Source organism: Mus pahari, chromosome 1 (assembly GCF_900095145.1).
Source record: "Mus pahari chromosome 1, PAHARI_EIJ_v1.1, whole genome shotgun sequence".
NCBI lineage: Eukaryota > Metazoa > Chordata > Mammalia > Rodentia > Muridae > Mus > Mus pahari.
In genome coordinates, this window is record NC_034590.1 from 24408134 (window position 1) to 24420994 (window position 12861).

At 41.2% G+C, this 12861-nt stretch overlaps 1 protein-coding gene across 3 annotated transcripts in view; it reads left to right on the forward strand.

Moving 5' to 3' along the window:
* Gas2 (growth arrest specific 2) overlaps positions 1–12861 on the forward strand; it is a 141214-nt gene that overhangs the window by 89778 nt on the left and 38575 nt on the right. For all 3 annotated transcript variants that reach the window (XM_021197967.2, XM_021197949.2, XM_021197957.2), the window contains 2 exons: positions 1100–1241; positions 9683–9790. In XM_021197967.2, the coding sequence (XP_021053626.1) occupies positions 1100–1241; positions 9683–9790 (250 nt within the window). The remainder of the gene's footprint in view (positions 1–1099; positions 1242–9682; positions 9791–12861) is intronic.

Sequence of the window (12861 nt, forward strand, 5' to 3'; positions counted from 1 at the left end):
GTTTATTTTCCTTGTTTCATCTGGAGAGAGGGTCCCTTCAACTAATCTAGACTGATCACAAAATTAGCATATTGCTTCTGCCTCCTGAGTGCTGGGATCACAAGTGTGCACCACCACACTTGCTTCACAACAACCTTTTAATCACCAAGTAATGTTTTCTCTCCTTTATAACAATCGCCTGATCAGAAAGAATAGGCAAGCTGACAACAGCAGGTCCTTCTTGGAAGTCTGTCCTGTCTCAGTCCTCTGTAGACATTCATCATTTTGTTAATGAAAGTGTATGCCTAGATTACTTCCTAATAGCTGTCAAGTTTCAGAATTATCTTTGCTATCCCCCACTAAGCAAGGATGATATAGGCCTATAAAACCTAGTGCATCTTTCTTTAAATTTTAAGGAAAACCTGATTATGGGAGATACAAGGGTAACAGACACTACCATGTGCTCTCTTACTTGTCCCCCCTCTTTTCCTTTCTAAGTGTCTTAAAAATGTAGAGTTTCCACCTCTTTTATACATCGTTGTTCTGAAGTATTCTAGTTTTATTTCACAGTAATAATGTTTGTGCATTCACTGTCCTATTCCTAAGGCCTTGCAATATTGTGCAACCATGTGCAGTGCTCTCACTGTAAAGGAACAGCTCACAGTGAATCTCTTCTTTGTAGAATCAGTTACTTTTTGTTTTTAGTGTTAGCATTCTGCTGTATTAATTTTGATACCAACCCTCTGTTTTAATCCCTGGCATTACCAAGCTTATATTCCAAATCAGACTTTCATTATAGCATTTTTATTGTCAATTCTGATAAAGAAAACAGTTTAGATAAACTCCCTTTGTGTGTTCATGTTGCTGAGACAGTAAAATGTTGAGTATGTTTCAATCATATACCTCCATGCATGTGCACTTACATACACTGCAGCCACATGTGTTTACCATGCTCCAAGGATGTTAATTCACAACGTTTCATTTCAGTGTCAGTGAGTGTATGCCATTTTAAAAGGGCAGTGGTTCTTGGTACTCACAATCCAGAATGCTGTACAACCATTGCATTGTTATACTGTGTGCATGTGCATGTGCATGCATAACTTTCTGATGTTTTTGAAAGGTATGGTGTGGAGCCTCCTGGTCTGATAAAGCTGGAAAAAGAAATTGAACAAGAAGAGACGCTTTCAGCCCCATCTCCTTCGCCTTCTCCTTCATCAAAGTCTTCAGGAAAGAAGAGTACTGGAAACTTACTGGATGACGCGGTGAGTGACGTGTACAAGTCTTCCAGCTATAAAAACTGCCCTGCCTTCTCAGGTCATTCTGACCTGACTGCATGCATTTCAGCTTCAGTGAATTCATTTTAACTCCAGTGAGAAAATTTGTGCTACCACAGCCCATCTTGAAACTCAAAACTGAACCAGTGATTTAAAATAAAGTGCCACTTAATTCCATTGAACAGTTCTGAAAATCTAGGAAATGAGTCAACTCTTTGAAAATGTTTTCTGAAAACACTTAAACCTCATTCTTATTAGTTCCCAATGCCTCCTTTCATGGATAGAATCTTGTCTGTTAAGAAGGGGACAGCTCATCTCACAGAAAAGGTGACTGTATTTATTGATTGCCTGGTACTGACCAGAATTGTCCTTTGTTATTATTTTTGAGAGCTCTTATATCTGAAAGGAAGATGGCATGCGGAGGGGGGTGGGGAGGGTCATGGAAATGGGAAGTTTCCTGTTCTAGGAGGGGAGGAGCTTGGGTTCTACCAGGTGTTTATCTAGCTCTAGGGTCTGTCTACTCTGCAGGCCTCTAGGCACACACTTTGCTGATTAGAACACACTGCAGTGACATCATCATTATAGGGATAAGTAGTTCCTAGGTATATTAAACAATCGTTGCTTATGGTAGTGGTATGTGATGTCATACTCATATCTTAAATTCATGAAGATATTAACAAGAAAAAGCATGACTTGTCTTGGTGTGGCTCATGCAAAGTTTGCTTTCATGGGTTATAATCGCCTGCATGCTTATGGGACATGACAGGGTTAGAGGTTTAAGACTGAAGTATTGTCTTGCCAGAGCAAGTCCATGCAAGGCTGGTAGCAACCTTGATGCTTTTAGTTGTTAGGATGCAGGGCTGCCAGGACTGCAGGCCCCCCTCTCTAAGGTCTGAGATAGAGTGGGTTGATGGGCGCTTTCATGTACAGAAAGACATGTACCCATCTTTTGTTTTTCTCCACATGACAAATTTGTAAAAGCAGAAACTTAAGTGCCTGAGCAGCTGTGAGTCCCCACAAGATAGTATACTTGAGCTTGTCCCACCAATCTATCCCATGAAGTACATTTTAATCCAGTTTGTTCTTGATAGCCACTCATGCTACTCAGAATGTGCAAATAGTCAGGGAGCTTTCGTACCACAGGAAGGTGTTCTTGGAATTCTTTTTGAAATGATCACATGCCTTGCTTCTCATAAACCTTCATTTTTAGCCTTTACAATAACTGGATGACATTGTATAATAACAGGGGCATGCTGTTTACTTGTTGAGAGTAATTTTTTATGGTGTTTTATGCTTTTTCTTTATACTTTTTGGTCTTTTTACAAATGTGTCTCTCTGTGCCACACCCATTCTTATTTTGTTTGTTTTTTTATTTAATTTTTCATTTTACATCTGACTCACTGCCCCCCTTCAGGTTACCCTCTCCACAATCCTTCCCCCTTCCCCTTCTCTGAGTGGGTGGGGTCCCCCAAGTATCACCCCACACTGGCACTTCCTCTCCCATTGAGGCTAGATAAGGCAGCCCAACTACAAGAACATATCCCACATGCAGGCAACAGATTTTGGAATAGCCACCATACCAATTATTCAGGACCTACATGAAGACCAAACTGCACATCTGCTTCATATGATCAGGGAAGCCTAGGTCCAGCCCAAGTATGTTTTTTGGTTTGTGGTTCAGACTCTGAGATCCCCAAGGGTCCAGGTTAGTTGATTGTATTGGTCTGACTTTGGAGTCCTTACCCCTTCAGGACCTGCTTATCCTTCCTCCTATTTTTCCATAAGAGTCTCTGAGCTCCAGCCCCTGTTTAGCTGTGGGTATCTGTGTCTGAGTCAGCTTCTGGTGAAGCCTCTCAGAGGACTGCATGCTTCTGTCTGCAAGTATAACAGAATGTCAGTGATAGTATTAGGGACTGGTGTTTACCCTGGGATGTCTCTCAAGTTGGGCCACTTATTGGTTGGCCATTTCCTTAGTCTTTGCTCTATCCCCTATGCATGCATTTCCTGTAAACAGGATAATTTGGGGTTAGAAGTTTTGTAGGCAGGTTGGTATCTCTGTTGCTTCAATGAGGTTTCTGCCTGGCTACAGGAGGTGGCCTCTTCAGGTTCCATATCACCAGTATAGTGAGTCACAGCTAAGGTCACCACCATTGACTCTTGGGCACCTTCCTTACCCCAAGTCTCTGTCTTCTCCTGGAGACGCCCCATCCCACACCCTCACCCATGTTAGTTGCAGGTGTCCATTCATTTTCATGGCCATCTAGCCGTCTCTCCTGTCTGTCCCCACACTTGATTGTGAACCCCCCATTACCTTCCTTAACCCACCCCTTCGCCCTCCCTCCATCTGCCTTCTATGACTATTTTATTTCTCCTTCTAAGTGAGATTCAAGCTTCCACACTAGGGCCTTCCTTCTTGTTTACCTTCTTTGGGTCCCTGAAGTGTAGCATATACCTATATTTTATGGCTAATAATACACTTATAAGTGAGTATATACTGTGCATGTCCTTTTAGAGTTGTACTACCTTACTCAGTATGACATTCTCAAGATCCATTCATTTCCATGTAAAATTCATGATGTCTTAGTTTTTAATAGCTGAGTAATATTCCATTGTGTAGATGTTTTACATGTTCTTTATCCATTCTTCAGTTGAGGGATGTCTGGGTTGTTTCCAGTTTCTGGTTATTACAAATAAAGCTGCTATGAATGTAGTTGGGTGTCTTTGGAGGATGATAGAGCTTCTTCTGGTTATATGCCCAGGTATAGTTTAGCTGGGTCTTGATGTAGAACTATTCCTAGTTTTCTGAGAAACAGCCAAATTGATTTCCAAAGTGGTTGTACAAGTTTGCACTCCCACCAGCAATGAAGAAGTATTCCCCTGCCTCCTCATCCTCACCAGAATGTGCTGTCTCTTGAGTTTTTTATCTTAGCCATTCCAATGGGTGTAAGATAGAACCTCAGATATGTTTTGATTTGCACTTCCCTGATGACTAAGGACTTTGAACATTTCTATATGTGCTTCTCAACCATTGGAGATTCCTCTGTTGAGAATTCTGTTTAATTCTGTACCCCATTTTTTAGTTGGGTTATTTAGGTTGTTGATGCCTAACTTCTTGAGTTCTTTGTCAATTTTGGATATTAGCCCTCTGTCAGATGTAGCCCTCTGTCAGGTGAAGATCCTTTCCCAATCTATAGGCTGATGATTTGTCCAGTCCATAGGGTACTTTGCCTTACAGAAGCTTTGCAGTTTCATGAGGTCCCATTTATCAATTGTTGGTCTTAGAGCCTGAGCCATTGGTGTTCTGATCAGAAAATTGTGTCTTGTACCAATGCATTCAAAGGTATTCCCCAATTTCTCTTCTATGAGATTTAGTGAATCTCATTTTATGTTGAGGTTCTTGATCCACTTGGACTTGAGTTTCATGCAGGATAAGGTTGGATCTATTTTCTTTCTTCTACATGTAGACATCCAGTTAGTCCTCCACCATTTGGTGAAGATACTTTCATTTCTCCATTGTATGGTTTTGACTTCTTTATCAAAAATCAATTTTCCACAGGACCACACCTCTTCTTACTCCTCTCAGTTGTGACATGTGCTTAGACTCTTTCCCCTATACAGTGGTGTCAGGCCTGAAAAGTGTCTGGCCAGTGTTACATTTACTTCCTACTTACTCAGCTAGGGAACCCTCACAGCTCTCATTGTGAGGTCCAGGCCTATTTTCATAGCTTTGTTTCATCACTAGTGTCTTGAAAATCCTCTGTGGAGGCAGTAGTCCTTGCAGCCAACATGCTTTAAGACAATGCAAGCTAGAGTCAGAATCAATAGGCTCCTCTAGGATGCACCTGAAGCCCTGCCTCGCTGATACCTCACAGGTCTCCTTGTTCTAACCCACTGTGTTTTACAACTCTTTCATCAACATACTTCTTGATACTTTTCTTTTAAATGTATGTTTAAATATATTTTAATTTTTCCAGTATTTTCATTGTGTTAACTTCCATAAAAAATTGTGTGTTTGTGTATCTGTGGGGAGGTGCTTATGCTTGTGTGTGTACATGTGTGTTCATGAACACAGAGGCTGGAGGCTTACACTGCTATTTCTCTGTTTACCTCTTTACTTTATGGTGGTGGTAGTGTTTTACAGAGTTTTAGGCCAACTAGTTGGTCAGTGAGCTTCAGATATCCTCCTGTCCACATCCCCCAGTGTATGGGTTTACAGCATGTGGGCTTATGTGATGTCCCTCCCCTGCCCCACCCCCCTTTTTTTGGACATGGCTACTGAGGATCCAGATTCAGGTTTTCGTATATATATTACCAGTATTTTACCCACTGAGCTGATTCCTCAGCCCACACATTAAACTTTTCTTGTCATTTCTCACCCTAGGTAAATGTTACTTATTGTTGTCTAAAGTATTCCTAATTGTGTAATGAAGTGGTTGTGAATGAGGCCTAAATGTCCATTCCTCCCAAGGCGCAGCCTGATTTTCACAGTTAAGAATAAGTCTACATCTACCCAGGTCCCTGATAGCAATGCCCAGCATGAAAAGTCTCATCTTTGTCCTCTGTGTTCAATCATGTCTTCTGAACCATATGGCATTTGTACTCTACTGTCCTGTTAGAAATGGAAGAGGTGCTGCCATTTGAGCCCATTTACCAGAACCAGGCTATACTATTTCTCATCTTTGGGAAGAGGAAAAATACAAAGAGAACCCCACGGTGTAGAAAATCCCTGGGAGGGACTGGAGGCTATTTTATTAATATTCCAACTCAGAACAAAACAACAACCACCACCACCATCACCAAACAGTCATATGGAGACCCAAGACAGCAGGCCCCTCAAGCTGCTGTAGCTCTAAGGTCTCTTCTTCCAGCTCAAAACTATGTGGGCACTTATGAGAATATAACCCTTGGTTTGATGGAGGAATGTGCATTAGTGGACACATTTAATGTGCAAAGTGGACACATCTGCCTCTTAGGAGTTAGAAGCCTTGTGTCCTAGAAAATCTCTAGATTTTAAACATTCCTCAAAGAATGCTTAAAGAAACCCTACCACCACAATGCCTGTGGGGAAGGATTCAGTTAGAGTGAGAGATACTAAGTATTACTTTCTCTACCTGGCACTCACAAAGCTTTCCAACATCATGCAGGCTGTGCCGAGCTCCCTAAAAGATCTAATTGACCTGGAATTTCTCAACTATACGGGAACATAGACCTTTCTCATAGTCTCCTTCATTCTTCAGTTTTGTAAACTGCATTGAATTTTTTACATTAATCGTTTTTCACTGAAGTATTTATCTCAGGGACAGTGGGACAGAAAGAAAAGTAATGGTTTAAATCAGACCCCAGACATCAAAGGTGAAAAGGAAATGGCCAACATTACAACCACTTGTTGCATACCATGTACACATAGCCATGTGGAACTGAATATAATGTAACCCAATAAATGTACTAAAACAAACAAACAAAAAAACAAGAAGAGTAATTTAAGAAAAAAGGGTCATTCTCTAAGTTTCTGTGTATAGTTAGTTCTGGGTTATTTTGTACACATTTATTGTATGCTTCTCCAAAAGGGAAAGAAAGATGAGGGTACCGAAGAGTGAAAAGTGGAGGTAAAGGAAAGAGAAGCAGAGAAGACTGAGAAAGAAAGGGACGCTGTGCCAAGATGATCATATTCCAGCGGACGACTTCAGAAAGAGCCAGGACTGGAGCCACCTTTGTTTGCTCACATTTTCTTGTCTGATTCTTAGGGGAACCAAAGGGAAATAGGTGACCTTTTATGTGAACAATAAATGCCCCCTTCCTTAATCAAGATCTCTCAGAGGAAACACAGTGGTGTCCATTCAGATTGCTTTCTTCCCTATGTCCTGGTGGAGTGATTCTGCCATGATAGGGGCAAGGTCAGCCTGGGTGCACCTACTCCTCTTTTCATCCTGTTGTATTGAGCTTGCTCTCACAGGGTGTTAAATGCTGCTCTAAGAAATAGCTCTCACTGTCTCCCTTCTCTTCAACTTCCTCAGTCTGGGGATGAGAGGTAATATAATTCTGAGTAACCAGGCCCCTCTTGAAATCTCATTTCAGCCCCAAACTGGCTCAGTTCCTAGCCAAGAGCTGAGCACCTGGCAGACAGAATTACCTCATGGTAACGTAAGAAGCAGGACTGTCATCATTCACAGTTAACTCTGTGTTTCTACTGCCCCTAGACTGGCGTGTTCTCTTCTATTTTTACTTCTGTCCTTGACACAAATGAAAAAAAAAAATCCTTAATTTAAAAAACAAACAACAACGCCAACAACAAACAAGTATATTAGTGTAGTGAGGAAGACATGAAGGAAGGGCAGGCTACTTGAGAAAATGCTTTTCTTGCTTATTTGATGCAAACAGGTTCTGCATTTTTTTCCTGAGGTTCCTGCAAGTTGGCTTCGTTCCCACACAGTTCTGGGGTTTCCTTTCTCAGTAGAGTTTGCTCAGGAAGTTGTGATGCCTTGGTCTGAGAGTTTTGTTGTTGTCTGGGCTCCTAGGTGACAAAGACTTCATCCCTGTCTTCTAGTTCCTTTATGCTATCTTCTCACCACTCTTACAGTCTTAGTAAGGATGCTTTGTGTATCTGTGCCATCTTACAAACATCTGTAGGAAGAAGTATGAACAGAAAAACAAAACAGCAAGCGGGCAAATTCCATGCCCTGTGAGCTCGTGGCTAGCTCATGTTTTGTAAGGGATTACATCACTGCTTCCCATCATGCATGACGCTTGCCTTAGCCTTACCATAATAAGATGGCAACAACGCAGATTTCAAATCCATGGCCTAATTACTAATGGAATGATAGAGGTTCCCTTACTGTTCCGTGAAAGTTTCCTCTACGGTTACCTCGATCTAGGCTCCTCTGCTCCAGTGATCTCCCTGTGTGTCCTGGAGGATCTATACCCTGGTTAGTATGACTATGTATGTGCCCAGAGTGCATCTGTTAAACTCCTTACTGTTCCATAGGGTGATATGCTTTATGTCTCAGGTTTAAGATAAGATAAATATTATCTTAGCCTTTAGGGGACTAAACCCAGCTAGGTGATGCTAAGATTGATCAATATTGATTCATTAGGCTGCCATCACAGTAATGACACAGAATGTAAGGACTGTGTCAGTGTAAAATTTAGCATCGGAAAGACAGGGGTGGACATGAGAGTTGTGAAGTTAGTTCTTTCACTTTCAAAATAATGTTACTTCTGTTTGCTTCATTGAGGCCTGCTGGTCTCTAGCATAGCTCCAGGTTTAGTGAGAGACTCAATCTCAAGGAATAAGGGAGAGAGAAAGAGAGAAAGAGGGAAAGAGAGAGAGAGAGAGAGAGAGAGAGAGAGAGAGAGAGAGNGAAGAAGAAGAAGAAGAAGAAGGAGGAGGAGGAGGAGGAGGAGGAGGAGGAGGAGGAAGGAGGAGGAGGAGGAGAGAAGAGATGGCCTCCTACATGCATACATATATACACACACATGCACATGTGTGTAGTCCAGCCCATATATGTCAGCCCATACACTGACACACATGTAAACACACAGTAAATGAATAAATACATAACAATGGCTGGATTTCTTGATGGCCAACTATAAGTGCCACCATTTCACATTTGTTGAATTAACCTTATCAAAAAAAAAATGGTAGTGCTGACAGCCGATTAATTCAAATAATATGTATTAATATTGAATATATGACACATTTAGGTTACTCTAGATTGTCTCAAAGAACTTTCTCATTTAAAACATTCTAGAATTTTCATGGATTATGAAAACAAATGAATTTCTAGAGTTGTCCTTATGATTTACAATAAACATGACTGTTCATGAGAACTCCAGAAGAACATTAATCAGAGTCATGTTTTAGATTTTTATTTTACATGTTTGCTAATACTATATATGCTACCTAAGATGAGGTAAAATGTGAACGAGTCTGAGTAATATTAATATGTTGGTGAAATCTCAGGGGAAAACCTTAGGGTTTCAAACAAGAAAAAAGTTTCACAAAACTTAATTTGTTCTTCATTTATTTCAAAATTAACTAGTTTGGTATAGCGGGGTTGTATTAAAGAACCCTTCTGTCATGTGCATTTGCCCTAGCTTTCAGTGCGGTTAGCCTATGCATGCTTTATTTCAGCTCTTAATAACTTTGCTGTATGGACCCCACACATACTGTGTGGGTCTCCAGCTCAGGTCTCTTCCCATGCCAGCTGTCCTTGTTCTCCCTCCTCATCAGCGTCATCATCAGCTGCTTGCTCAGAGACTCAGAAGACGCTCCCACACCCGATCTTCACACTTTGGCCAAAGTTCCTATGCTCACATCATTTCTGATACAGAACAAGTGTAAATGATTAACAGTTCAGCCACGATTGAGTTCTTGGAGGGTAATTGCATACAACTTTATTGGGGACAATAATTGTGTGCCTCTATTTCAGGTAAAAAGAATCTCTGAAGATCCTCCCTGCAAGTGCCCAACCAAGTTCTGTGTGGAGCGGCTCTCTCAAGGTCGATACCGAGTGGGAGAGAAGATCCTCTTCATCAGGGTAAAGTCCTTTTCCCCCTGCTCAACTACATGAGCATTTGTGTGAACCTGAATCAGGGCACAAGGTCAAGGGAAGTAGGACATATGACTATTCAGGATATGGTGTCACTAACCTGTGCAGAGCAATAGGCATGATAATGTGCTCCTGTAGGCTGGGTGAGCAGAGCATACCTTTATATGTTGAGGAGTATCACTCCCATGGGAGAGGGTTGCTACTTATGTTTCCTGTATTCCTTTCATTTCGGTAGAATGGAATGAAAACGTGCCCTTCCAGGACCTTCCATATATCATAGTGAAGAAAGAAGTCCTCGTCCTAGTATTTCTCGGCAGGTTTTCAGATTAGTTCAGCATGGGTTTTCCATAGGTCTGGATTCGGGAACATTGTGATAAAATTGGCAACTCTCTAGGGAACTGGAGATAGAGCAGTTAGGAGGGGGCTTACTTTGAATTTTGGGGTCCTATGTTTGATCCCTAACACCAAAACCCCACAAAAATTACTTCACTACAGTATCCCGACTTAACAGTGACTAAAGCTGTTCTCCCCAAGTTTTAACGAGTTAGAAGAGAGAGAACGCCCCAACTTAAATCATCAGAGTCCTCAGGGGCTAAAAAGGGATTCATTAAGGTTGAACTTAAAACTTTTTACTCAGAATCTGACTTTGCTAACAGTCAAGAGAGTTAGGTCTCTCAGAACAAGCTGTGATATTTGCTAAGGCCAAAAATTCTTTAAAAAAGGAAACTATAACTACATATATACCTCAGAAACCTTTGGTTCAGAGTAGTGCTTTTTCTTCTCTCTTCTTGGTCTCTTTCTAAGGAAAGTATGCTCTATTCTCTTCTCATCTGAACATGTTAAAAAATATCTTGGTTACATTGTAGACCTGAAGCATCCTAAGGAATCAGTGAGTCAGGGTTCTGGTGCCTGCTAGACATGAGTGTGGGGCCGTCAGGGAAGCATGATCGAGTAAGAGTCAGGGACAGCAAACACTCCTTAGAGTGTTGACTGTGGGCTCTGGGGTCTCATATCCTAAAGGAGGCTGATTCCCAACTGAGGAAGCTTGTGAGTGTGAAACTTTACTCTTGTCAACTTACAATGGAAACAGTAATACAACAGGCCTCCTTAAGAATCTGCCACAGTTGTTCAGAACACTCCTCCATTGCTGGTGGGATTGCAAGCTTGTACAACCACTCTGGAAATCAGTCTGGCAGTTCCTCAGAAAACTGGACATAGTACTACCAGAAGATCCAGCAATACCTCTTCTAGGTATATATCCAGAAGATGTTCCAACTGGTAATAAGGACACATGCTCCACTATGTTCATAGCTGCCCTATTAATAATAGCCAGAAGCTGGAAAGAACCCAGATGTCCCTCAACAGAGGAATGGATACAGAAAATGTGGTACATTTACACAATGGATTACTACTCAGCTATTAAAAACAATGAATTCATGAAATTCTTAGGCAAATGGATGTATCTGGAGGATATCATCCTTAGTGAGGTAACCCAATCACAAAAGAAGTCACTTGATATGCACTCATTGTTAAGTGGATATTAGCCCAGAAACTTAGAATATCCAAGATACAATCTCCAAAACACAAGAAAATCAAGAATAAGGAAGACCAACACGTGGATACTTCATTCCTCCCCAAAATAGGGAATAAAATATCCATGCCAGAAGTGGCATAGACAAAGTTTGGAGCTAAGATGAAAGGATAGACCATCCAGAGACTGTCCCANCCGGGGGTCCATCCCATAATGAGCCACCAAATGCAGACACTATTGCACATGCCAGCAAGATCTTGCTGAAAGGACATTGATATAGCTATCTCTGAGGCTATGCCAATGCCTGGCAAATATAGAAGTGTATGCCCACAGTCATCAATAGGATAGAACATAGAGACCCCAATGGAGGAGCTAGAGAAATTACCCAAGGAACTGAAGGGGTCTGCAACCCTATAGGTGAAACAACAATATGAACTACTCAGTACCCCACAAAGCTCATGTCTCTAGCTGCATATACAGCAGAAGATGGCCTAGTCAGCCATCGTTGGGAAGAGATGCCCCTTGGTCTTGCAAACTTTATATGCCCCATTCAGGGGAATGCCAGGGCCAAGAAGTGGGAGTGGGTGGGCAGGGGAGCAGTGTGGGCGGAGGGTATAGGGGACATTCGGGATAGCATTTGAAATGTAAATGAAGAAAATATCTAATAAAATAAGTTTAAAAAAAAAGAGAGAGAGAGAGATGAGAGGCATGTTTTTGCCAAAGTCATAGGAAAAAAAAAAAAAAGAGTCTGCCACAGGGAGAAAGAAATAATTATCTTAATTCGATCTTAAACTTTATCAATCATTTTAGAATTTTTCCCTAATTTCAGTAATGCTTGCGTGATATAAACAAACCCAAGTAGTAATGGCTTTTCTGGTTTAGAATGACAGCTTTATGATATAAAAAGCTGGCCAGCATTAAAGGTTTTTGAATCACTCTGGGTCCCAGCACCCAGGTTGCTATTGTTGCCTTCTTCTTTGTTGCAAGGAAAACACAGGTTTAAAGCTCAGCAGCCTGCTTTCACATCACTGTATTAAATAAGGATGGCTTAGAGTCTCTGTGGATGCATTAACATTTTACCAGGCTAATTGCTCAGTTGAGAGTCAGCTTCCATTAGAATATGAGACCCCAGAGCCTACAGTCAAAGCAAAGGGCCTTATGAAACTGGCTTTTATTTTTGTGATAGAGATGTTAATAACCTGGATGCTATTTCCTCAGATGTCACCTAGGATCTACAGGCAAAAGAGCACAGTATGCATACTTAATTATGTCTGATTTTCATGTCTGTTCAATTGTCGAAGACTTCAATATACTATTTTATGGCCAGCAGAAGAGTATATAGTCGTTATTAGGAGTGCTAGTTTTTGATGGTCTGTTTTTCTTTTCAGGAACTGTTTACTTTCTGTGAATTTTATTCCATTTTATAGAAGAATTAGGCTTTTATTGTGAGTGAAATCATCATGTTCCCGGGTGACAGTGTTTTCACTTACTAGGGCACACTCAGACAAGCCTGTAAAATTGTGAACCA